The sequence below is a fragment of the Notamacropus eugenii genome, chromosome 2 (genome assembly GCF_028372415.1).
Source record: "Notamacropus eugenii isolate mMacEug1 chromosome 2, mMacEug1.pri_v2, whole genome shotgun sequence".
Lineage (NCBI taxonomy): Eukaryota > Metazoa > Chordata > Mammalia > Diprotodontia > Macropodidae > Notamacropus > Notamacropus eugenii.
Genome location: NC_092873.1, coordinates 380,239,995 through 380,267,093, shown reverse-complemented (window position 1 = coordinate 380,267,093; position 27,099 = coordinate 380,239,995). Strand labels below are relative to the sequence as shown.

Here is a 27,099-nt window from a genome sequence, read left to right as displayed (position 1 = left end):
AACCTTGTTTTTCTTTGGCTGAAAGAAGGCTTGAGTTGGTTTCATTAGGGCAGTACCCAGATATTGCTATTTTGGGTCCCAGCACCCCTAAACCTCAACACCACCAGAGAGTTAATGACCCCACCTTTGTTCAGTTCAGGGCACCTTTGATAAAAGTGGTTAACAAACTAGAGGGGGTCACCTGCAGAGTATGATAGGCCTTGGTATGATGTCATTGAAGGATTTTTTTTTTAATTAATTTATTTGTTTTCAGTTTTCAACAATCACTTCCATGAGTCTTAAGTTTTCTCTCCCTCCCTCCTTGAGATGGCATTCAATCTTATATGGGTTCTACAGATACATGCTTATTAAACACATTTTCACTTTAGTGATATTATGTAGAAGAATTAAAACGAATGGGAGAAACCATGAGAAAAAAAAACAAAACATAACACAAAACAGTCTGCTTCATTCTGCATTCCAATTCCAAAGTTCTTTCTCTGAATGTGGAAGGCATTTTGCCTGAAGAGTCCTTTGGGAATGTTTTAGGTCCTTGAATTGCTGTGAAGGGCTAAGTATATCAGAAACAATCCTTGTACGCTGTGGCTGTTACTGTATATAATGTTCTCCTGGTTCTGCTCATTTCACTCAGCATTAGTTCATATAAATTAGGCTTTTCTGAAGTCCTCCTGTACGTCATTTCTTATAGCACAATAGTATTCCATAGTTCAAATCTCTGGCTGTGTGATCTTGGGCAAGTCACTTAACCCCAACTGCCTCATCCTGGGTCATCTCCAGTCATCCTGATGAATATCTGTTCACTGGATTCAGATGGCTCTGGAGGAAAAATGAGGCTGGTGACCTGCACAGCTCTCCCTCACTCAAAACAAAGTCAAGTGCAAGTCATGTCATTATTTCTCTGACAGCATGGTCTTCTTCAGCAACAAAGGATGAGCACACACACATTCCATTACATTCATATGCCACAATTTGTTCAGCCATTTCCCAATTGATGGGCATTCCCTTGATTTCCAATTCTTGGCCACCAGAAAGAGAGCTGCTATAAGTATTTTTGTACATGTGGGACCTTTTCCCTTTTTTATGATATCTTTAGGATACAGTCCTAGAAGTGATATTGCTGGGTCATATAAGGATTTGTTGAAGGAACTAGAACTTTTTCTCTGGAGATTTAGGAGGCATGTGATAATTGTCTCCAGGTAACACTCATAGCGCTGAATTTAGATTTATAAGGCCTGGGTTCCAATCCCTCCTTGATACTTACTAGCTTTTTGTATATGGGAAAATCTCAAAGCCTCAGTCTCTTCCTCTGAAAAACAGGGCTTTTTGCACTACCTACCTCCACAGGGTTCTTGAGAAGACAATGCTTTGTACACTGTAAAGTGTACTTTGAGATGACAAATTAATCCTCTTCTTAGTCTCTTGGTCCCTATGAGAGCAGAAAGATGCCTATATCAAAAAGAATTGGCCACTGAACCAGGAAGAACCTTCTATTCCTCTAGGGGTGTGCTAGACCCAGCTCAAACCAGCTTAAAAGAGCCAATCATTAAATTTTCAGTGTGAGTGTTTACACCATTGGCAAAATGCCACAGTTTAGAACTTGACTTATTGTTTAGTCGACTGTCTAAACTTAAAGTGTTGGAGAAAATGTTAACAATTCAGATTAAACTTAAAAGTGCATTCTACAAACAATTCCCTCCACAGCCAACTGTTAAACATTTACCATGCACCAGTGCATTCAGTTTAATTTCAAGAGAAACAACTTTTACTTTCATTACCTTCTTCCTCTCTCTAGAACCTATCACATAGTTCTCTCTCTCTCTCTCTCTCTCTCTCTCTCTCTCTCTCTCTCTCTCTCTCTCTCTCTCTCTCTCTCTCCATGAGAACAGGAAGAAGATCCATTAAAAAAATTTTTAGGCTTTAGTGAAACCTATCAATCCAAATCAATGGAAGATAACTTGCATCCTTCAGGAGTACTAGAAAAGATGATGGAAAAGAAGACAGTCAGCAGAACTCGGACATCCCACTACTGTATATATACCCCAAGAAGAAAGAAATGAGAAAGACACTATATAAACCAAAATATTCATAGCAGCACTTTTTGTGAAAGAAAGAAAGGGAGGAAGGAAGAAAGAAAAAGAGGGAGGAAGGAAGAGGATGCCTTTTAATTAGGGACTAGCTGAATCAAACGTGGTAATCTGAACATGATAGACAACTAGATGGCACAATGGATAGAATACTCCTAGTCTTTCTGGAGTCGGGAAGATCTGAGTTCAAATCCAGCCTCAGATACTTAATAGCTGGATGACACTGGGCAAATCACTTAATTTCTTTCTGTTTCAGTTTCCTCATCTGTAAAATGGGGATAATAATAGCCCCCAGCCCTACGAATTTTTGAAGATCAAATGTGATGGTATTTATAAAGCCCTTAGCACATTACCTGGCACATTGTTGTGATATATAAAATGTTAGCTATCATTATTATAATTGTGTCATTCTCTGAGCCCTAGGCAACTCTCAAATATTATAAATCACAGATATGTTACACATTCATATAAGTAGAGAATCTTCATCAAAAAGGCCCCCATGCCAAAGAAATCACAGCTCTGGACCTAAAAGCAAACAAGGAATATGAAGAATTCAGAAAGACATGAGAAGTTTTATGTGAACTGATACAGAGTGAAGTAAACACAACCAGGAGAATCATATAAATAATGACTACACTAATATATATATATATGAAGAGAACACTAAAACAAGACCAAACTCTGAGAGATAATAATGACTAACCTTGTGGCTCTTTCTTCTTAGGAGAAAGGTGGGGGCCTATGGGTGCAGGACATTGTATATGCTGTGTTGCTTGGTTTTGGTTTTACACTGTTTTTTTTCTTTTCCTTTGAGTGGTATACTTATTGGGGAGGGTGGGGGTGGTTAGGCCTGGACATAGTGTGTGTCTGGAAATGACTGTGATTAAATACAAAAGAGATTAATAAAACTTACTGGGGAAAAAAGAAAAGAACAGATAATAAGATAAATTGGATGAAGCCTTCACATTGGGCTAAAGCTCGACCCTCTGCTTTCCTGCTTTACCTCAGCTTCAGTTTCCTCATCTATAAAATGAGAACAATAGCATTGACCTCACAAGATCTTTATGAGGATCCAGTGAGATATGTATATAGCACTTTGTAAACGTAAAGTATTATATAAATGCTGGGTATTATCATCATTATCATTGTGTTATGTTTGTCCGTTGTTTTCAGAGGACCATGACATCAGGGAAATGATGATGATTTGACTTGCAGTTGACTTTGATTTGAGTGAGGGAGAGCTGTGCAAGGTCACCAACCTCACTTTCTCCTCCTGAGCCATCTGGGTGCAGTGGCCAGATATAGATCAGGATGACTGGAGATGGCCCAAGATGCAGTGGGAGACCCTGGCCCTTTTAGGCTAAGGCCTTTTCAAGTATTCACTCAGAGTGAGGTAATGCCCATTCAGTGAACAGGCATCTTTAAGAAGTGAGTCAAGGGGAGGGGCGGAGCCAAGATGGCGGAGTGAGAGCAATGACTCATCTAAGCTCTTGGACAAACTCCTTCGGATACCTCTGAAAGGAGAATGTGACTAAATTTTGGAGGTGCGGAATCCAGTGGGAGACAAACTGTGACAGATTCAGAGCCCAGGTTAGACTAGAAGGTCCACAGGAAGGATCTGTTCCACTGGGGTGAGCCCCCAGCACACAGCGCAGTGTGGTCAGCGCAGCGGAAGGGACCCGAAAAACCTGAGAGCAGTGGGTAGAACCAGCGGAGCAGGAGACAAGCTGAACCGAGCCAGTGAGAGCCACTGAGCGCCAGATATCAGCACAGCAGCTCCTGAGACCTTCAGCCCGAAGATTAAACTTTGGTAAGTCACCTACTTGAACTTCCGGGAGCCAGGATGGCGGAGTGATCAGTAAATGCTCTCTCCTCCCCCCTTGATGACCATGAAAGAACCATAAAATATTTCCCCAGAAAAATCCTGGATCAGCAGGAACAGCAGAAGGGGGCAAATAGTCTCATAATACCTGAGGCTAGGAAAATAGCTAAGGAGGATTCCTCCTACTGTGGCAGAGGTGAACTGAAAGGACAGAGGACCCAGGGCAGAGAAAACTCGCACTAGGACCCAGGCAAGCCTCAGCACCAGGAGAGGAGCCCCAGGAGGGGTGGGAACATGCATTAGCATCTAGGCGTGCCTCAGCACTCCAGGGGAAATGGGAAGACCATAGGGTAGCTGGGATCACCATTCCCTGAGCTTGCCTTTGCCTCAGTTCAGCTGAGGAGATCTCCTGTGACCAGACCACTCCTCCCACACACTTAACAAGCTAACCCCAGGGTTGATCGGGGAAACAAAAAATAAAAACCTGCTTTTAGCTTTTTCACACATCAGCTCAACACAAAGTTCTGTAGCTACTGACTGAAAGAACCAGAAGCTACAACACTCAGTCAACATCATGAACAATAAAAGGCAGATGAAGGGGGAAAAAACCATAGAATCTTTCTATGGGGATAAGGACCAAAACACAAAACACCAAAGAGGTCAGAGCTGAGACTGTACTTCCATCTGAAACTTCAGAAGGGACTATGAACTTCTCACAAGCACAAGCAGCTCTCCTGGAACAGCTGAAGAAGGAAATAGAAGAAGAACTGGCCAATGATTTTAAAATTATAAAAAAAGAATTCACTGATGAGAACATCACTTTGAAAAGGAAAATTGAACAAATGAAAAAGGAAGTTCAAAAATTAACTGGAGAAAATAATTCCCTAAAAGGAAGAGTTGATCAAACGGAAAAGGAAACCCAAAACCTAACTGGGAAAATTGGTCGAATGGAAAAGGAAGTAGAAGTGAGTCAAGGGATGGCCCCTTTAATTGGAAAGAAAAAAGAAAAAAAAAGAAACAAATGAAGCTGGGAGGGGAAGACCCTCAGGGTTGCTATTCCAAAGAGAAACAGTTAGCAATGAACATTCATTCACTCTAAGCCAGGAGGGCCCAAAATATTGCCATTAAGTGGAATTTGGGCAGGGACCTATTCTATGAGCTTCAAGAGTAAACTGGGCTTAAGGTTTTGGAAAGGGAAGGGGAGGGGAAGAGAGGGCAGGGGAAGGGAAGGCAAGGGAAGGAAGGAAGGAAAACTAACAATCTCCAGCCTATCCATTCAAGTAATTGTAAGAATAACTGTGATTGAGTGTATGTGTATATGTGCAGTTGAACTGTATTAAATAAATCAGGGGAATGTTGTGAATTGGTTTCCCTATCTCTACCATCTCCTTTAGAACCTAGCATGACTTTAGTAGATCTGGAGTAGAAGAGGAGCCCTTAGAGAGGGTGACATTGAAGATCCTGGGGAAATAGAAAACTGGTAGAGAAAAGTTCTGGAGTGAGTTGAATCTTCTAAGAGCAAGAGCACAAATGAAAAGGTTAGCCCCAGGAAGAACTATTTCTCTGAGATAAATGAGGGGGAAAGATGACTAAAAGGATAGAAATTTTGAGAATGGGGGTGACACTGCTCTCTCCTGGGTCTGACCTCTTCTCAGTCTCCTTTGCAGGATCTTCATCCAGGTTATGTCCACTTAGGTGTCTCCCAATGGTATCTTTGGCCCTCTTTTCTTCTCCCTCTATACTGTTTTACTTAGTAATACCATTAGCTTCCAATTATTCAATTATCTCTATAGATTATTCTCAGATTTGTTTATCTAGTCCTAATTTCTCTTCTGATGTCTAATCCTGCATCTCCAACTACCTATTAGCGATCTCAAATTAAATACCCCTTAGAAGTCTTAAACTCTGTTATGTTCAATACTGAACTCATCCTTCCCTCTAAAACCCTATCCTCTTTCAAAATTCCCTCCGTTTATCAAGGACGTCCTTGGTCACCCAGCCTTGTAACTTTGGTATCATATTCAACTGCTCACTCTTACTTCTCTAGAGCCAATTTCTTGGCAGGTCCTATGATTTCTACCTCCTATTCTACCTCCATTTCTATCTCATGATACTCTCCCTTATTTCTGGCACTTCCACTACCCTGGTGATGTCTTTGTCTCCTTACACCTGAACTATTGAAATAGCCTTCTGTCTGGCTGGTCTCCCTACTTTAAGTCTCTTCCCATTTGAAAATCCACCTTCCACTCATGTATCCTTCAGGTTTGACCATGCCACCTGCCCACCCCCTTCATTCAGGAGCCACTCCAGTGATTCCCTATTATCTCCAGGATCAAATCGAAAATCCTGTTTGTCTTTTAAAGCTCTAACTTACCCACCTCTTGCCTTTCGAGCCTTTCTTCCTTTCTCCACATACTCTATGATCCAGTGATACTGGGATTCCTTGCTCTTCCTCCTACATGACACTTCTTCCCCCTTTTCTGCATATTTTTACTGACTGTCGCCCATTCTTGGAATTCTCTACCTTGTCATCTCTGCCTTCTATGGCTTCCTTCAAGACTTTGCTAAAATCCCACCTTCTCCAAGAAGCCTTTCCCAATCCCCCTTAATGCTAATGCTGTGACCTTGAGATTATCTCTAATTTACCCTCTATATCTTGTTTGTACAGAGTTGTTTGCATGTTGTCTTCCTTCATTAGAATGTGAGCAAGGAATGATTTTTGCCTATCTGTATATCTCCAGTGTTTAGCACAGTGCCTGGCACATAGTATAGTCTTAATAAATGCTTGTTGACTTAAAGACAGCAATAATTCATGGCTTCAATCTTTTCCATGAATCTGGTAACCTGAGAGGGAAGAGAATGTAGAAATGGGTTAAAGCAGATCACCACAGGGAACTTGCTAAGGAGTGAAAAAGGGACGAATGAAAGGAATGCCAAGCAGTTGAAACTGGGTAGCATGAATGTGTAGTAAGTGAATTCACTGCTTCTCTAGCCACAGTAGTAGCCTAAAAAGCAGATGGTGGTGGTAATCTTACGTTGGGGATTGAAGGAGGAAAAACAAGAGATTGAGGCAGTCGACAGGACTGGAAAAGGGACATTGAAATGGCTAACCATGGACTTCAAAATGAGACTCAAAATATCGTGAAACTTCTCAGCTCATCGCCCTACCTAGATTCTGCGTCCTAACTTCCCCATTGTGCCTTCATGAAAAAAGTAGTCAACTTTAAATTTTGTTTTTTAATAAAAAATAAATTGTTTGTGGCAAGGCGTATACTTTTCCAAAGATAAAAACAAAGGGGAAGAGTAGAGGAGGGACAGCGCCTCTTTATGAAGACTGGTAAGGTGGAGAAGGGCAGAGTCAAAGTTGAAAGAGGCCACAGTTGGCCAGATTTGTGCAAGGCTCAGATTACCCCATGCCCCATAATTCTGTGGGGGGAGGGGAGGGGAATTGGAAATTGTTCCCCATTGCATCAGGAGAGGCAAAACCTTGGGAGAGAACACCCAAGGGTCATTCATGACAACACTGGAATGAGTAGGAACGTGGCTTCCTGCAGATCCTCATCAAACTGAAGTGGGACAAGAGTGCCAGTAGATATAATGGTCTGAGTCCCAGCACGAGTTATGATTGGGTTTCCAGCCAGGATCAATGACTGTGTTGCTCAGGAATATTGTCACAAGAGGATTTCCTAGCGTGATCTGTTTCTGGAGGGTCTCTTCGAATGGTTTGTGACTGCCAAACTGGTTCCACATTCAGGGCAGTTTCCAGACAAGAGAGGTTACACCCTAATGTTCTTGGTCAGGGTTAGGTACCTAGGGCTGGTGTGTCCTTGCAAGATGGGTCATGTCCCAGGGGTGGTTTTAAGCTGCTGGGTGTGCTCCTCATTATTTCTGTAGAGTGGCTCAGAGTGGCAGAGGGAGGACAAGCTCCTCTTAGTGAGAAGAAGGTAGCTTTCTCTGGCTGTTCCTTCCCATTTGTTATTGTAGGGTCACCCCGACAATTTCCTATGGTAGGGTCAGGTGATCTTTATCAAGAATAACTCTTCACTATACCATAGTATCCATTACAATCTTTCTCATTATCTCACGCTGTTGTAGGGTCTAAGCCACTTCAGTCCCTAGCTGGTTGTTGTCAGCATCCACGCCCCCTCCATTCAGGGTCCTCGTGTCCTTGGGAGGCTGGACAGGGGGCTCTTCACTCAATGGGGCCTTTTCCCCTGGAGGCAGGGTACTGCAGCCCTGGACTTTCCTCTGTGCTTGGAGTGCCCTCAGTGGAGAAGAGGCGAGGCCAATTAGGACTCCTAAGAGCACCAAAGCCAAGAGGACAGTAACAATGATGAAATGGGACCAGTATGACCTAGGAGTGGCCAGGGGGGTGGGTCCCCCAACAGTCAAAGGGCTTTCCACCCGTTCTCTGGGAATCCCTGCCAATTCTGGATCCAGGGGCAAGGGATCCTCCTGGCTTTGTATCCAGTAGGAGACAACAGGATGGGTGAAGCCATTCTCAGTTGCCCAGCACTGGTAGAGGCCTCTGACTTCTTCCTGAAGTAGGAGCATGAGGGAACCATTGTAGACTGCTGAGGAAGAAGTCTGAATCGGGATTGCTCTGTGAGTCCAGTGGTAGGTAGCTAGGGTGGAGGTCTGGGGACAGGGGAGTTCCAAGATGGAGTGAAGGGGAGCCAGGACTTCTTTAACTATGTGGAGAGAGAAGAGGAAAGATGAAGGTGGGGAAAGTAAGGAGGTGGGACTTTAACCTATATCACCCTCTGACATTTGGGACAGGGATTACTATGGGTTGCTTTATTTGTTTTTCTTTCTTACTGAATTCCTGGGGCAATGGGGAGGCAGAACAGGGCTCACAAATAGAGGGGAGCACTTAACATTTTTCAAACAAGGAGGAACAGAGTTTTAGACAACTCCAAATGTTCTCAACCTCTGCTCTAATCCAAAACCTTCCCCTTCACCCAGTCTTGACCCCCCAGTTTTAGTCTTGGGCCAAATATCTTTACTCTCTCCTTCTAACAGTACCCTGCTTCTGTTTCCTACCAGCCGGTTCAATTCCTACGTCTGGATGCCTGTGTTACCAAAATAACCAGGTAAATTGGACAGGTAGAGTTTTAGTGAACAAAATTCTGGCAGGGGAAAGAATGGATTATCCCTACAAATAGGGTACAGACTCCTGGAACTCCCTTAGAATCTTCCCACTTAATCTGTTTTTTTATACCCAAATCTGATACCCTTAACCCAGCCTGGACTTCCATTGTCTACTGCCCTCACCCTAGACCTCTACAGTCTATTACCTCAGGATTGCCTCCAGCAGTTTCCTACCCTGGACCATATCAGAATCCCATTTTCTAGATTCTGTCTGACCCATAATCACCGCAGTTCCATTAACATCTTCCTTGGACTTCTCAAGACTTTGCCTAAACCCCTCCTTCTATCACCCTAGACTACTAGACTGCTCGCAGATCTCTCCCACAGTCTTTCTGTATGGAAGATCCTTCTTGTCTCCATGAAGGTGCTCAAATGCTATCTAGCTCATATTCTATCTAGCTGGATTTAATTTGGCCTTCTTGTAAAAGTGTCACAAATGCTAAGGCTTCTTAAGAGTCAACTCAATATGGCAAATCTTTAATAAACTTTGTTTTTCTTTGGCTAAAAGAAGGCTTGGCTTGAATTCATTCAGGCAGGACCCAGGGTGTCAGTATTTTGGGGTTCCAAGTCCCCAAACCTCAACATTATGGTTCCCTGACCTCAATATCACCACTCCAACATCACACCCTCTTTCCTTCTTCCTGGTCCCATTCCATACTCACTGAGCTGGGGTGGGCTATGGGCCCGGTGACGACTTCTGCCCATGGGTCCATTGCTGCATGCCCATTCTGGGTTACCTAGATCTACATCCTGTTTCCAAGAAGTTCTAGAGAGATAAGAAGACTGAGATGATAAATTGTTGGAGATTAGGAGGGGGAGAGGGAAGGGTGGGGGCCAGAAACTGCTAAAGGAGCAGGTGGGGCTCTAGAAAGCATCTTGTTCTAGAGGAGTAGGGTGAGTCAAAGATCTTAAAACTGCCTTGGGCAATGGAGCCAGATAGTTGGCAGAGAGAAGGCCCAATTACCTCCGGGAGTAGAAACATAGCAAAGATGAGGTGTCTCAAAACAACCATGAGGGGAAGGAAAAAGAACGGTATTTAAGTCATTATGATGGATCAGAGCAGGCTGGGAGACAAGCCAGAATTTGAATCTATATATTGCAATTAGGGTAAACTTCAAATAAGAGATCCCCTCAAAACAGCCATACGAGGGCACAGTACAAGAAAACCAAAGCAGAGAGGAACTGGAAAACATCATTTCCATTTTACCATCCCTAGAGCAAGAGGGGAGCTTTGGGCAACACTTACAAGTCTGTGGAAGTGTTGGAAAATACACGGCAGACTCTTTCAACAGTGTCCCAAGCACAGTGGGGGTCCCTGGCAAGGACACAATCTATACAGCTCCCGTAGACACTGCACTTGGCTCGGGGGACCCTCAGAAGCCCCCCAGAGTAGCCCACAAATAGTGCTCCCTGGGTGAAGGATAGATAGAAAGACACATCAGCCTGAACACAGAAATCCCAAGCCCAACCCAAGAATCCCTTATCCCCAGGAGAGACCCACACTAGGACAGGCAAAACTCTCAATGGCCAGCAAAGTTCCCTCTGTCTCCTTCCCTACTTAAGGTAGAGCTTGGATCCCTTCCTACCTGGGCAGGTGCCAGTAGTAGGTTTCGGATGGGCTCAGGTTTCTGGAACAGCTGGATCTCTTCCACCAGATGTGTATCACTGCCCTTACCTACCACAGCCTTGTGGAGGGAACCTGTGTCTAATAGGAGATACAGAAACACTAGGTCACTTGGAGAAGGCATTTTGGCTTTTCTGTTTCCCTCTCCTTCACTCTGTGCTTTCTTTTCATGTAAGATAACACCTTCTCCTTTTGTTGGCTTCCCTTTTCCAGCTCTCAAGAAAGTTGGTGGTTTTCTTCTTTCTGAAGTCTAACTTGCATCCTTCTACTAGATCATCTCTAAGATTCCTCGTTAATGTTAACTAAGATTCTACAAGATGGATTTCAGAGAATCCTTAAGAATCTCTGGACCCTAGATGCTTATCCCTTCTTTCTTGGTTTCCCCTACCCCCAGATCTGAAAGGCATCATGACATAATGGAAGGAGTCCTATGCTTAAAGTCCAGAGACCTGAGTTTGAATTTGACCTCTGACAACTCAGCCAGTTGGGTAACTCAGTTTGTCCTCTACCTCTCCTTCAGATCTCCAAAGGAAGGTAAAATTTTATGGCCAAAAGCTGCCCAGTTAACTTGGGCTTTACAGGCTACACTTCTTTTCCTTTTTCTTTCTCTCTTTGTTGTCTGTCTCTCTCTCAATACCTTAAACCCAGTTCACTCTAAAGCTCACAGATTGGACCACAGTAGGTCCCTGCCCAAACTCCACTTAATGACTATATTTTGGGCCCTCCTGGCTTAGAGTGGATGTCTATGGTAACTGTTTCTCTTTGGAACAGCTACCCTGAGGGTCTTCCCCTTGCAGCTTCATTTGTTTCTTTTTTTCTTTCTAATTAAAGGGGCCATCCCTTGACTTACCTCTTACAGAGGCCTATTCACTGAATGGGCATTACCTCACTCTGAGTGAATACTTGAAAAGGTGTTAGCCTGAAAGGGCCAGGGTCTCCCATTGCATCCTGGGCCATCTCCAATCTTCCAGATGAATATCTGGCCACTGGACCCAGAAGGTTCTGGGCCCCTGATGTCATGGTCCTCTTTGAAAATGAAGGTCAAAGAAAACAAAGACCTCTGACATTTTCCAATTCTTTTGTTGTTAAGTCATTTTTCAGTTGCATCTGACTATTCGTGACCCCATTTGGGGGTTTTCTTGGCAAAGATCCTGGAGTGTTTTGCCATTTCTTTTTCCAGCTCATTTTACAGATGAGTAAACTGAGGCAAACAGGGCTTAAGTGACTTGCCCAAGGTCACACAGCTGACCTTGGAATTTGAATTCAGGAAGAGCCTAATTCAAAGCCCAGTGCTTTATCTACTGTGCCACCATCTGTGACTTTGGGCAAGTCGCTTTCCCTCTCTAAGCCTCAGTTTCTTCATCTGTAAAATACAGGTAATAATATTTATGCTCCTTATCTTGTTGGATTATTATAAGAAAAACACTTCGTAAACCTCAAGATGCTATAAAAATGGATCTCTAGAAGTCATCTGTGGCTTCCCACATCAAATCTTCCTTTTGCTAGCAATACACGTCTTTATTCAAGTTTCTCTGAGGGGGATCTCTAAGCACTTACTGCTGCCCAAGTACATGACCAAGAAGCCTTTTCCACTGATGTCCCTGGCCATCTCCACAGCCAGCTTGGTGTACTCCACATCCAGTTTCACCAAGAGGGGCTTTCCCACAACCTTCTCATCCATCAGGAAATGTTCTTTCATGAAGGTCAAGGCTTTGTCAGAGGAGGGACCCACAGAGCACTGAAACCAAACAGAGGCAAGGTCAAGGACACCCATTTAAATCTACCACTTAATATCCCCCATTCCCCACTGTCCTTCTTGGGTGACTCTCTCCATGTTGCCTTCGATCCCAGATGGGAGAGAATAGGATAATAATAAAAGTGTGTAATGTGCTTTGTGAATCTCAGCAACTTAGGTGGAACAGGGGATAGGAACATTTGACTTAGAGTCAGGTAGGCATGAGTTCAAATCCTGCCTCAGATATTTACTAACTGTGACCCTGGGCAAATCACTTACCCTCTGCCTGCCTCAGTTTCCTCCTCTGTAAAATGAGAATAGTAATAACACCCCGTACCTCCCAGGGTTGTTGTAAGGAGCAAATGAAAGAATATTTGTAAATCTTTTGAAACATTAAAGTGTTGTATAAATGCTAGTTATTTTATTTTATTATTATTATCATTATTGTTTTTAATCTTAAAGCACTGTAGATATCAGCTCCTACCCCTACTAGTTGGAACTCCTCACTGTGGGGCTGGGCCCTGAGACCTTGGTATCCTGGAGACCAACACAGACTAACTCATTTGGGAGTACTTTCCAAGGCAGGACCTTCCTCCCCTTTACCCTCTCCCCTCACCCAGGTTCCTGGCTCAGGTCTTCCTCCACATCCTTGATTTCCCTAGCTCTCTTTGGAGCTGCCGACACAGACACAGACAGTAAGGGTTGGCAGGCCAAATTCTGGGTGTGCACAGAGAGACAGGGGTTGGCCCATACTTATCAGGCCTGGAAGGTGGAGCTTAGCATGTGTATAGTGTTCAAAGGTGCCACTCACACTGCCAGGCCGGGGGTTGCTCACAGGGCCGCTGTACGTATTCCATCGAGAGCTTTCTTTGTTCATCTCCTTGTATTTCCCCTCGAAGACCTTCTCAAGGTCCGAGAGAGAGAACTCGCAGACTGCTGAGCTTCTGGTCTCTCCAACCTGCCTGAAGACACACACAGGGGCTGGAATGGACCTCTAGCTGGCTGTTCCTTCTGTAGGAAGGGTGGTGCTCAGCACATAGAGATCCTTTCAGTGATGCTGGCCAACCAGCTTGCATCAGGGTCTTTGCCCAGCATGTGATCTGAAGTGTCATTATCCTTAATGAGGATTAATTGGGGCTCAGGCCCTGGGGCAGGTGTCGGGCACAGATGGGTGGAGGTGTTTCTCACACCTGCTGTACTTGCTTGCTTTGCCCAGGACTGAGCGGCTGAATGGGAGGAGTAGTGAGATTGGCAGAATCACAGAATTCAGGTTTTAGAAAAGTCTTAGGAGCAGAAAAGAACAGAAAATAGTTTTCTCTATCCCTTTGAACCAGATCACAGATCTCTTTCAGACCAGACCTTACAGTTAACCAGATATCTAGATACTTTCTGTACAGGGGTGTTGGAACACCAACTAGCTCTCTCTTTAAAATTAAAAAAAATTAAAAAACCTAGATAATTTGAGTGCCTGACCCCTTAATTACCAGACTTTCTCCCTCTCCACCTTTGAGCTCCTTAGCCTCTTACTCACCACTGGGATGTGAAGACTGCATAGATTTTGGAAGAGGCAGGGGGGTCAGCAGGCATCAGGACTGCATGGCGGATCACATTGAAGGGCATCTGGCCAGGCTGAGCACAAAGCAGCTGAGCTTTCAAGAATGTTGTCCACTTCTTCTGCAGTAGTCTCTCCCCACCCACATCATTCTGGGGAGCAGAGCCAGATATTAGGACCCCTTTATTTCTCTTGCTTTAAAGTCCACCCCCTCCTGTCAACTTGACCCATTGGCCCCTCCATTTCCAGTTCCAACATCCTATCCCAAAGGTCCCCTCTGACCTTACAGACTCGTGCTACTCGGGAGATGGTGAGTTTCTCGAAGAAGTCAAACTCTTTGGCTGTTTCCCCAAAGAAGAAGTAAACGACCTGGGTAGAGGGGATGGAGGCCACAAAGGCGGCATCCGCTTCAGGGGGGAAGAGGAGATGGGGTTAGGGTCTGGGAGCCCAGTGGCCTAGGTCCCTCCCCAGAGTGAAAACCCAATGAGTCTAAAGACCTCAGAAGCTAAGTTGCCTGAATGTCTGGTTTCCCTGCTTAGTCTGGATCCTAGGATGCTGTGGTTATGTCCCAGACAAAGTTTGGGACCTGTGCTGAGGTTTGAGGCCACCAGGAGCCACATAACTCAGGGTTCCTTACGCTGCAGCCATCGGAGGAAAGCATCAGTCTTGAGGACAGGCTGAGTTCCCAGGGTGCGCATCAGGATGGGCTCATTGCCAAGGAAGTTGTTCATGGTGCCGGTGTAGAGCATCCCATCTGTGGTGACAGTAGGAAGAAACAGAGGGATGGAGGTTTGGAGGTTCTATCCTGGGAACCAACATTTTGTTTTCCTTTGGTCCCCTTGACCATTCTTCTGCCTACCTCCCTTCTTCCCTTCCTTCCTCCCCTCTATTCCATTAGATTGAGAGTAGAACACCTGAGTTCACACTGGGGCTTTGGGCCTCATTTCCTTTTTCTGACCTCATTTTCCTTTTCTGTAAAATGAAGAATTTTGAACTAGATGATCTCTAAGATTTCTACCAGCTTTAAAAGCTTAATAATGTATCTGACAATTACATAGTTTTTAAAATAATTTTACATAATACTCTCTAATTTAATCTTCACAACAACTCTATGAAATACATTCTGCAGGTATTGTCATCTCCATTTTATGGATGTAGAAACTCAAGCTCAGAGAAGTTAATCTCCTTGCCCATGGTCACACAGCTTATTAAGAATTGGAGGGGCAGTTAGGTGGCACAGTGGTTAGAGCACTGGCCCTAGAGTCAGGAGGACATGAGTTCAAATCCAGCCTCCGATACTTACTAACTGTGTGACCCTGGGCAAGTCACCTAACCTTCATTGCTTAAAAAAAGAAAAAAGAATTAGAGGTAGGATTTGAACTTAGATTTTACTAGCTCCAGCTATATCTACTAAACCACACTGTTGCTTCCTGTGAGCCTATGATTCTCCTCCAATCCAACCGAAGCACTTACAGAAGCCAGAGCAACTTAAAATTGTTTTTCTTATTATGTCACTCTACTGCTCAAAAACCTTCAATGGTTTTCCAGTCACTGACAACAGAGACCAGATGTGATCTAGACCAATCCAGCCTTATTTCCAACCCTACTCTGACTTTCCTTCCCTGAAACATGGCTTATGTTTCTCCTTCTTTGTCTTACTGGTTTCTTACCATCTCTCCTTTTACCCTCCTCCCACCCAAATTGTCTCCAAATTCCCTCTGGGATATTCGAGATATGGGGACATATAAGACAGATTTTCTGTCTTTCCTTCTTTTTGTGGCTGTCCTTCCAAATCTGCAAACTGGAGATCCCCTAGGATGAAAATCTTAGGAAAGAAACTAGGTGTGGAAGAAGGGAGCTTGACACTTACCCACCAAAACTGCTGTGTGGTTGTGGGCAGGGTCAAAAGGGCTCTGTCCTTTGCCATCCAGGATCTTCTCTTCTGGGATAGGGACCAGGGAAAAGTCCTGCACCTCCTGGGTTGGGGGGAGAGTGGAAAAGACTGGAGACCAGGTTAATGGAGTCTCAAGGATGGGAAACAAGTTGCATGGGAGAATGGATGGCTAAATCTTAGGGCCCCAGGGTTCAGATTTGAGAGTCTAGTATGCCAGGTTCCATGTTTGGGAAGGTGATTATCTAGAGGGTGAGGAAAGGTTTTTTGGTTGGTTTTGTTGGCTGTTTTTGTTTTTGTTTTTTTGTAGGAAGAGAGGGGTAAGCTTGGATGCTAGGCCATTCACCCCATAACAGGGGTGGTTAAGGGTTAAGAACGCCAAAGTCCTGTGTCTGGGAGGAGATATTTTTCAAGGGATGGAAAAGAGGTTGTGGCTAGGTAAGGTGGGAAAGCCAGGAGGCCTGAGGACTCACTATGTAGGTACAGGCTGGGCTGAAGGCAAAGGTTCCACAGGCGTAGAGCTGAGAGGCATTGACAGCCACTAGGACTCTGATGAAGTTGAAACATTCAGTCTGAAGGATAAGGGGAGACAATATTTTCCTGATGTTATCCACCTGGATACCTGAGTTTCTCCAAGAACAGGGCCCAAAGTTGATCCAGTGTGGAGCACTGGGAAGAGAGGGGCAGAGGCTTGGGGGCACTGGAGGACAGGGTTAGAAACTGAGAAAGAGGGGCAGGTAGGTGGTGCAGTGAACCAGCCCTGGAATCAGGAGGACCTCAGTTAAAATCTGGTCTCAGACACTTACTAGCCTTGTGACCCTGGGTCAGTTACTTACACTCTATTGTTTCAAAAAAAAAAAAAAAAGGAAACTGAGGAAAAAGGGGAGGAGCTAGGAGATCAAGAGAGAAAGGAGAAGACTGAGGAGATACAGGGGAGACAGGCAGGGACTAGAGAAGACACTGAGAGAGATAAAGGAACAATTGTGGGGAGGGATGAAAGATGGGGAGACACAAAGAGAATGGGGAGGAGGCAATCTTCATCTGACTTGTTACCTCTCCAAATTTTGACAGTGTTGACTGCCCCCATTGGATCTTCTTTCCTCCCTTGGCTTCCCTGACACTGTTTTCTCCTGATTTTTCCAACCTTCCTTCCATAGCCTGGCTCCCATTGTACCTTTTAAGATTCATTTCATATTGCTTTCCTTTCACAAATCCCATATTTGCATAGTTGTAGTTCTCTGAACTCAGCATTCCTCCTCCACCTCCTTGCATCTTGGCACAGCAAATATTCCATTCCTAGAATGCATTCTCTCCCCACCTCCAAACCCTGGCTTCCTCCTAGGCTCTTTGCAGGGGTCACCCTCTACATGAAGCCTTTTCTCATCTTTCCAATTATTAGTGTGCTCTCTCCCTCTCTCTGCTCTAAGCAGCTTACTTGTCTATATACATATGCTCCCATAGAGGGTAAGCTTCTGGAGGGCAAGCACTGTTTTTTTTATTTTGGTATCCCCAACCATTAGCATGGTGCCATGCATAAACATCTTTGTTGAATTGGATTAGATTGGGGACTATCAGTGGACATCTTTACACTACCAAACTAGCATGCAAAGAAGTACCCATCCATTGATGTCCCAGCCTGGGGAGAGCCAGAGACCAAGTGAATTCAACAAACATTTCTTTCTTTCTTTTCTTTTTTTTTAATTTTTCTGAAGCATTTTTATTCCTCATTTAACTCAGGAATTTAAAATTAACTTTGTGATAGTATTTTACACTTGACTAGATGAGACTTTTCTTTATTTACTTCTCCTTGAGCTTTTCCTTGCCTATATGTAATATGTATGCACATATAGAGGATCATTTGGCATTTTCATGTGTAAAGGGTGACTCAAAAGTCTTCGTGGGATTTAAACTGCACAAAGACTTTTGGAACACTTGATATGTACACATGAATATTTTTCTTTTTTAAAAATTAAATTTTTTTTTCAGTTTTCAACAATCACTTCCATAAGTTTTAAATTTTCTCCCCGCTCCCTCCCTGAGGTGGCATGCAATCTTATATGGGTTCTACTCATACATTCCTATTAAACACAATTTCATATTAGTCATTCAACAAACATTTCTTAAACAGGTCTCTGGCCCAAAGGCTCCAGGTTTCACCTTCTAGACCTCTAGGCCCTTACTTCCTCTTACCTCGTTGCTCTTTTTCTTAAAGACACAATCTCTTTTTTTCTTGGGACTGGCTTCCCAGGGAATCTGAAGAGGCAGAAGAAGGAGGGCTAGTACAGAGACAAGTTCATTAGATCACTAAATCCTAACTTTACTCTCCCCCCCACTCTCGCCTTCCCCGCACAGGTTCTGCCCATCAGGTGAAAGTAATTTGTAAAGAATGTGTATCAGTGGACTGCTATTACAATTTTAATTAGCATGCCTATTAGCAATATTAATGTAAATTATTGACCCTCTTAATATTCTTCTCGATATTAATAGTTATAACAGTTCTCCAAACACTTTTACCGTTAAGTGCTTTCGTGTTTTCAAGATTTAGAAATAAAAGAGACTTTTGTAGTCTGATTTCCGCATTTTTCAGAAAGAGGAATAGAGTTGCCCCAGCTCACGCAAAGTAACAAAGTAAAAGAGCTGGGCTTCAGACCCATGCGGGCTAACTCCAGTGGTGCTCCTCAGTACAGTGGTTATAATTAGTATATCAATAGGTGAAACTAATGTTCTTTTTTACCAAAAGTCCAGCATAATTATAATTATTCCAGCATTCGTTATCCTAGGTGATTACATGCTCATTCTAATTATTTCATTAGTTAGTTACATTATGCACGAACATTCAATAATTAGTTATGAGTGAACACACCACACAGCTCACCCAAGAGCCATCCGCCTGTATTCCCTTCCATCAGTGCCCCTGCCTCTCAATCTGGCACTCACCACACTCTGAAGGCCTGGGATGCCTGGTTTGCCAATGTTCAAGGCCAGGATGGAGTCCCGAGCCCCCACATACAGAGTGGCCCCGTCCTCACTTAGAAGCAATTCATCAAAATTCTGAAGACCCTCCTTGCTAAAGAGGCTCACAGAACGCTTCCTATCACCTGGGTGAGGGTGAAAAGAGGAGAGGTCAGAACCTGGTGGGGTAGTTGGAGAGCCAAGCAAGGAGAAAACCCAGCCAGGAAACAGCAGAGGAGTAGAGGAACAGGGAGGGGATGGGCAGTGTGTGTCATCCTCGCGCAGGCTCTGGCAGCAGTATCTCCCTCCTCCTGCCCCATCCGGCTGGCAGTCAGGCCTGCTTTGTGTGAAGTACTAGCTGTTGTTGGAGTGCTGGGCATCCAGAAGGCAGAATAATGACAGCCCCGGGGCTGGGGAGTACAGAGCTTTAAGGAGGAGGACACAGAAAATAGATAAAAGGAGAAACATAGAATGTTAGAGGTAAAAGGGACCTTACAGATCAAATTCATCAAAGTTGATGCCCCATTTTATAAATAAGGGAAATGAGGTTCAGAGAAAGGGACTTGTCCAAGGTCGTGCAGGTAATTAGTTGCAGAGCTTGGACTAGAACCCAGGTCTACCAGCTCCCGTACTAGGGCTTATTTCATTACATATTTGGCATATTAAAGAAAGATAGCAATAGAGAGATCAGGTGAAAGGTGCATATCAAGGTGATGGGGGTTGGAGATGGGTACACCAAAGTCACAAACCAAAGGGAAAGTTAGGAGGAAGGAAGAGGTGTTGTGCATAGTAACAGCAATGTTGACTTGATGATCAACTGTAAAAGACTTGGCTATCCTAACCAAGACAATGATCCAAGACAATTCTAAAGGACTCACCTTTAGAATCCTTTTTATTATCCATGTTCAGAGACAGAACTGATGAACTCTGAGTGCAAATTAAACTATGATTTCTCACTTGCTTTTTTAAAAAAAATATAGTTAATATGGAAATATGTTTTGCATGACTTCACATGTATAATTGATATAGTGCTTGCGTTCTCTGTAGGTGGAGTAGATGTGGGGGGAGAATTTGGAACTCAAAATTTAAAAAGAAAAGAATGCTAAAAATAAATAAATAATACATTAAAATGTTAAAAGAAAAAGAGATGATCTCATAGATAGACATGAAGATAAACAGAAAACTATAGGATCAGCATAGACAGACCAACAAATGCAGAAATAGCCCCCAGACAGGATCACAAACAGGCAGACACACAGATGAGAACAGAAACACCCGTAGGTGGCTGCCTACATGGTGTGATATTTGAGCAGCACCATGTAGCTTTCCCTCCCAAAGACATCTCCCCCCACATCTTAGCCTGCCAGGAGCCTCCCTCTCCTCCCACCTGGCTCAAGCTACCCACTGTTCCTTAGCCTCGATTTTAGACAACCAAAACAGAAGTATTATCTCCAGAAGGCCCCTGGAAAAAAATGCCTTTCTTCCCTGAGAAAGGAGATTAGGAAGTGTATATGTGTATCTTCATGGAAGGGATAGGAGGGTTTCCTCCAACACTCTATTAGTGCAAATGAGTAATCCTAAGAGTGTGAAAGAATGAGCTCCAGATGAAATGCTCGAGAGTGAGCAAAGCCAACCAAGAAAACAATATACTATACCACTATTCCAAAAGGAAATAGCTTTAAATGGCAGCAAACCTTAATACACAGTTAACTCTGAAGTTGTACCAAGTACTTTATATATTGTATCTCATGTGGGCCTCGGAACTACTCTATGAGGTAAATGTTGTCATTACTCTCATTTTGCAGATGAAGAAACTGAAGCTGAAGGAGGTTAATAAGGCTAATAAGGTGCTGAGGTAGCTAAGTGGAGTAGTAACGGAGGCAGGAAGACCTCTTTTTAAATCTTGCCTCAGACAATGCCCAGTGTCAAAAACATTGGGCATCTTTGGTAGTTTCTTGTAAAACACCCCCCTATTCTTTCAGAAAACTGTGAAAGAGTAAGATTGTAAGTGCTATCAGTCACCGTCCTTTTATCTGACTGTTTTCAGGAGTTGTGTAGGGTGGGGGATTTCACGGCAGAGACAGATAGTAGAGATGGACAGATAGATACATAGACAGCATTAATTATTATATGCCAGGTACCGTGCTAAGTTCTGAAGAAACAAATAAAGCAAACAATTGGGGGTTTGTATGGTGTATTAAGACAAAATATAGTAACAAAAAGATTTCAATGGGAAGTTATGGGCAACCTGGGGGCAGGATGAAGGCTATATGTTCTGGGTGGTCAGGGGATAGCCTAGGGCATGGAGGACATATTAATTGGCACAAGAAAGTTTCCAAGGAGATAAATCCCCCAAATCAGGGAAGTAGAGCAATAGTGGCAAGGAAGATAGAGACAACTTTGATACACTCCAGAACTTGGCTTGGGACTACTGACCAAAGAAAACACACATTTACAGACTCATAGTGATGCAGACCCAGAGAGATACGCTGACAAGAGAGAGTCTAGACAAGGAAAGTTTTGGGGGACTGGGGGAAAGAGAATGTGATTTCATAGTCTCTGAAGGGCTGTTCCATAGAAGAGCTTGGTCCCACATGGCAGACATAGGAGAAATGCAGTGGAAGCTGCAGATTTACACTCGATATAAGGAAAATCTTGCCAACAATTAGAGCTCCCTTGAACTGAAATGGGCTCCCTCAGGAGGAAGTAAGTTTCCCTTCCCTTGGGGTCTTTAAAGGCTAAATGAGCACTTTTATTTGGGGGAGGTTCTAAATGCTTTATTACTAAGTAGTAATCGATGTGAAACATTCATCCAAATGCAACAAAGATAATGTGGAAATAGTGTTATCCTAAATTCACAATGCAAATTCAGTAAATACTGTATCTTTCCAAGACTTAGTTCAGTTGTTACCTCCTACAAGAGGCCTTTATGCACGCCAAGTCGCTTTGTGTATATTTTGTATTTATTTGTCTGTGCACGGAGTTATTTACAATGGCAGTTCTTGAGAGAGGAACTTTTTTTGTCTGCATAACCCAGAGTCTAGTATAATGCCTTGCATATATAGTAGGTGCTCAACAAATGTTTGTTGGACTGAACTGAATTGACTTTATCAAGTACCTACAGTATATGGAACACTATTAGGCACAAAGGAAAATAGTTTAAAGAAGACGAGATCCTTGACTTTACGGGGCTTCATAGGTCAGTTGGGGATATGACATATACATAAGCACAGAACATGTGAATGAGCACCTGTAAGGTACCTTGCAGAAGGAATCTTGTTTAAGAATAGGTTAGTCTAGCGATCAATCAATCTGAAATTGTGTGATTCCACGCCAGACAGAAACACAGTTACTTAGATACACATAGACATTAACTCTCATGCAGACAAAGATTTAGACAGATTCACTCAATCAACAAACACTATATACAAGGCGCTGGGTTAGAGGTTGTGGGAGATATACTCACCCTCAAATCTCTCAAACCTTCATAAGCCACATAGATTGAAATGACAAGAACACATCAAACCACAGAGTGAGATGTCTAGATAAGATCACCTCAGCTGAATCCTGCTAACCGCTCCCCTAGCTCTGGACTCAGTAGCTGAAGAAGCCTCAATTTTCCTGTCCCCTTCACCTGTTCAGGCTTAGCTCCAGTCCGGGCCCTAATTTTGACTCCAAAGGAGAAGGATGAACAGTTCCAGATGCCTTGGGGAGAAATCCTAGCCCAGTGTTTTATTGACAACAGGAAGTACATCCCTCCTGAGTTGCAGATAAGGCAACCATGGGCCTCCAGGCAGTGGGCAGGGTGGCCAGAATCCTGCTCTGTGGCTTGGCTGTGTAGTTGTAACCCTTGTGCCAGGTCTACTGTTTCCCATACCCTGGTATAATCATATGATCATACACCTAGAATCGGAAGGGACCTTGGAAGTCAACCAGTCCAACCTCTTTGGAAACAAAGGCCTTATAAGACAGGTTAAGTGACTTGTCTAGCTAATAAGTATAGCAAATGACAGGTAGAATTTTCACTCAACTCTTTTGACTACAAATCTAGCACTCTTTCGAATGCATTATGCTGCTTCATAGCCTTAATTATGAATATGTGCAATGGAATAGGTAGGATCTGCTGATGGCTTATCCACTAGGGATCTCTTTAATTTCCAGATCCAGTGATCTTTTCTCAGTCCTTCTTCTCCTCAATGTCTCTCCAGCCTTTGACACTGCTGATCACTCTCTCCTCCTGGATTCTCTGTAGATTTTGGGGGTACTACTCTTGCCTGATTTTCCTCCTACCTATCTGACCACTCTCTTAATCTCCTTTACTTGATCCTCCTCCAGATCACATCCTCTAACTGCAGATGTCGCTAAGGTTTCTGTCCTGGATCCTCTTCTCTTTTTCTTCTATGTTACTTCACTTGGTGATCTCATCAGCTCTTGTGGATTTAATAACCTCCTCCATGTTGACAATTCTCTTATCTACCTATGCTGCCCTAATCTTTCTCCTGACCTTCAATCTCACACCTCCAGATGCATGCCAGTCATCTCAAAGTGGACATCTAGTGGACATCTTACACTCAACATGTCCAAAATTTAACTCATTATCTTCCCCCCAAAGCCTCCCTGTGAGGTGGCAGCCAGGTGGCACAGTAGATAGAGCACTGGGCCTGGAGGCAGGAAAATTCATCTTCCTGGCCTCAGGCACTTCCTGTGTGACCCTGGGCAAGTCATTTAACCCTGTTTGTCTCAGTTTCCTCATCTGTAAAATGATCTGGAAAAGGAAATGGCAAAACACTCCAGTATCTGCCTAGAAAATCCCAAATGGGGTCATGAAAAGTCAGACTGAAATGACTGAACAGTAACAACAAACCTTTCCTATGTCTTAATTTCCATGTCACTGTCAACATCCCAGTCCCCTCAGGCTTATAGCCTTGGTGTCATGTTCAACTCTTTATCTCTCACCTGCCATATCCCAATCTGTTGTTGAAGTCTGTCAGTTTTAACTTTCTAACATCTCTCCATTATGCCCCCTTCTCTCTGTGTCACTGCAATCACCCTGGGGCAGGCCCACATCACCTCACCCCTACTCCACTGGAACAGCCTACTGCTTGGTCTCTGCCACAAGGCTCTCTTCACTCCAGTCTATTTTCTATATAGCTATCAATTTAATCTTTTTAAAGTCAAAGTCCCACTACATTATTCCTCTATTCAACAAAATCCACTGGCTCTCAGTCACTTCAAGAATCAAGTACAAAATCAAAGCCCTTCATAATCCAGCCTCCTCCCACCTTCCCAGTCCTCTTATGCTTTACTCCCTGTTACATACTTTTGGATCTAGTGATACTGGCTTCCTAGCTGTTCCTTGAGCAAGATACTCCATCTCCCAAATCAGTATCCTCCATTCCTGGAATGCTCTTTCCTCATCTAGGCCTCTGGGATTCCTTTAAGTCCCAACTGAAATCTCATCTTCTATAGGAAGCCTTCCCCAGCCCTTTTAATTCTAATGCCATCCCTCTATTATTTCCCATTTATACTGTGTATAGCTTGTTTATACTTTTTTTTTTTTGGCTTGTTGTCTTCCCCATTAGATCATAAGCTTCTTGAGGGCAGGGACTATTTTTTACTTCTTTTTGTATTCCTAGCACTTAGCAGAGTGCCTGGCACATAGCAGATACTTAAAAACTGTTTCTTGTTCTGTTCCAGCAGATTATGTACAGCAGACTCCCAAGGATTTCTTTGGTATACTTTCAGGGTAGGCAGTGAAGGGAAACCTGTGACCCTGGGGAGCTGAGATGGGGCACAGGCTATCTCCTTTATCTGTACTCCTCTCACACCTCCTTCCCCAACTAACTCAATCCTTTCCCAAGTGACTTTTCACTAGCCATGCATCTCCGTCTCCTCTCCTGCTCCAATGGGTCTCTATTCTCTGACCATTTCCTACAGTGTTGCTCTGTCTCAGTTTCTATAGACATATTTCTTTCCCTTTTTTAATATAACTCTTTGTATATATATGTCTCCTGCCTTTCTTCTGTTATCTCTTCCCTCTCTTTGAACCTCTCCCATCTTTCCCTCTTTTTTCTGTCCTCCTTATCACTGTCACTTAAGGTGTTTATCACTGATCTCTTTCTCACCCATTTCTTTTTTTCTGTTCCTCTACTATTTTCCTCTCAACTGTTTCATTTCTTTTTCTGTCATCCCACAGTAACCAAATTTTGCCTCTATCTTCACACCATTTCACATAGCTGTTCCCCTCATGCCCCTCCCCCCACAGCCACCACCCTAGTTCAGGACCTCATCTCCTCTTGCCTGGATTATTGAAATAGCCTCCTAATTGGTCTCCCTGCCTTAGGTCTTTCTGTACTCTAATACATCCTCCTCCTAACTGTCAAACTGATTTTCCTAAAGTGCAGATCTGACCATATCACTCCCCTATTCAATAAACTTCAATAGCTTCTTATAACCTCTAGAATGAAGTCCAAATACCTGTTTGGCACTTAAGGCTCTATATGACCTGGCCCTAACCTACTTTTGCAGTCTCATTACACAGTCCAACTCTTCCATGAGCATTGGCAGTTCAGTTGGTGTCTGTGTGTGTGTGTATACATATATATAATATATGCAATATATGTACACATATATATACATATACATGTGTTCATGCATTTCATGTTGTCTGTCTGGGTTGTAAGTCCCTTGAGAACAGGGACTATTTTACTTTTATCTTGTTATCTCTGGTACCTAGCCTATTTCCATTTGCCTATTAACATTTAATATTGCTTGTTGATAAACTGAATCTTTGCTACCTCTTTTCTCCCATGTCATTCTCTCTCCCATCTCCCTCTCTCTCTCCTGTCTTTCTGTCTCTGACTCCTCTGTAACTTTCCTGTGTCTCTCTGTCTTTCTTTATCTTATCTCCATCTCCCTCTTCCCTGACTCTTTCTGTCTCTCTGTCACCCTTGTCAAAATATTAGGAAACACAAGCAAGCTGTGTCCTGAGCTTGGTGTAACAACAATCCTTTGCTCTCACCCTCTAGATGATCTCACCCTCTGGCAAAATCACATCATTATTGTATTGCTTTGACCAACACCAGGTATTCTCTGGGCTTGGACAAGCACTGGACAAACTTGGATAAATAGCCATGTTCCAATGAAGAAGCACTATGAATCAAACTTGTCACATTGTTGCAATTACCCCTTAATGTTAGGGCTACAGCTTACTGTGCCGCCATTGGTATGAGTAGTAAGATCTCCCTGCACCGCCTCAGGTCACCCCAGTAGAAGCAGGGTCCCAGCACTTGGATCCTTGCTTGCAAGCCATTTCCCTCACTTTGAAATTAGACTCCTGACTCTCCTGCTTCAAGCCTGCTCTGTTCAGCTGTGGCCATGCACAGGTTAGAAGCTGGTTCAGTCTGGTTGACACCCTCATGTCTCTTTCTCTCCCATTTGCCTGTCTCTCCCATCTCTCTGTGTCTTTCTCCCATGTCTCTCTAGCTGCCTCATACTGATTTCCCATTTTTCTCCTTCCCATCCCTGTCCCCTTCCCTCATTCCTCTCCTTTGAGACTCTTTTCACCTCCCTCTCCCTCTCTGCCCTTTGCTTAGCTGCTGTCCCATTTCTCTGACCTTGCCCATTTTCATCTTCTTGTATCTTCTTTCCCCCATCTGCCTGCTCTTTTGCCCTTCTCTCTCCCACTTTTTTCTTTAACTCAATCTTGCTTTTTCTCCCTCTCTATCCACTTCCTCCTCTTCTTCCTCTGCCTCTGTGTCTCCCCCTGCCCAGCCCTTCTCACCTGCAGCATATTTGACCCTGGGCACTGGACCCTGCCCCAGACCTCCAGGGAACAGCAGTAGCAGCAGCATGGGAGGGAACAGAAGGAAGGGGATCCTGGAGTTTGGGCAGGGGGCTGAGTGAACCATGGTGGCTCCCAGTGTCACTTGTAGGTTCTGCAGAAAGATAGAGGAAGAGGCATATTCTAGCTGAGTAACCCTCCCCACATCCCTTCCTCCCCACCCCCTTCACTCCACCCCCCCACCTCCCCCCACGCCATCTTCCCTCCCCTAACTCAGAGGCACAGTCCAGGGAGGAAGTAGTTGTTGAATGCTAAGTTGGGGGTGGGGCATAGTATGGAAAGTTTCTGGGTAGAGGAAACTTCTATCCCTCACTAAAATTTAGGTGGGTCCCCAACTCTGCCCTTTGTGGCAAATGAAGTAGAAGAGCCCCTGCTCTAATCCCCTCTGGGTGTCCTCTGCCAGCCTTGATGCCCCTCCCACATTCAAGCCTTGTCCCTGCCAAAG

At 43.9% G+C, this 27,099-nt stretch overlaps 1 protein-coding gene across 3 annotated transcripts in view; it reads right to left on the bottom strand.

Moving 5' to 3' along the window:
- Window positions 1-7,128: 7,128 nt before the first annotated feature.
- The window catches only part of SEMA4A (semaphorin 4A), a 29,233-nt gene continuing 9,262 nt past the window's right edge, over window positions 7,129-27,099 (bottom strand). For all 3 annotated transcript variants that reach the window (XM_072637842.1, XM_072637843.1, XM_072637844.1), the window contains exons 2-15: window positions 26,595-26,748; window positions 18,797-18,957; window positions 18,050-18,112; window positions 16,333-16,431; window positions 15,839-15,944; window positions 14,606-14,722; window positions 14,251-14,375; window positions 13,948-14,120; window positions 13,228-13,378; window positions 12,239-12,419; window positions 10,644-10,762; window positions 10,304-10,467; window positions 9,720-9,823; window positions 7,129-8,597 (exon numbers count right to left, since the gene is read on the bottom strand). In XM_072637842.1, coding sequence (XP_072493943.1) covers window positions 8,005-8,597; window positions 9,720-9,823; window positions 10,304-10,467; window positions 10,644-10,762; window positions 12,239-12,419; window positions 13,228-13,378; window positions 13,948-14,120; window positions 14,251-14,375; window positions 14,606-14,722; window positions 15,839-15,944; window positions 16,333-16,431; window positions 18,050-18,112; window positions 18,797-18,957; window positions 26,595-26,748 — 2,310 coding nt within the window. In that variant the 3' untranslated portion in view covers window positions 7,129-8,004. The remainder of the gene's footprint in view (window positions 8,598-9,719; window positions 9,824-10,303; window positions 10,468-10,643; window positions 10,763-12,238; window positions 12,420-13,227; window positions 13,379-13,947; window positions 14,121-14,250; window positions 14,376-14,605; window positions 14,723-15,838; window positions 15,945-16,332; window positions 16,432-18,049; window positions 18,113-18,796; window positions 18,958-26,594; window positions 26,749-27,099) is intronic.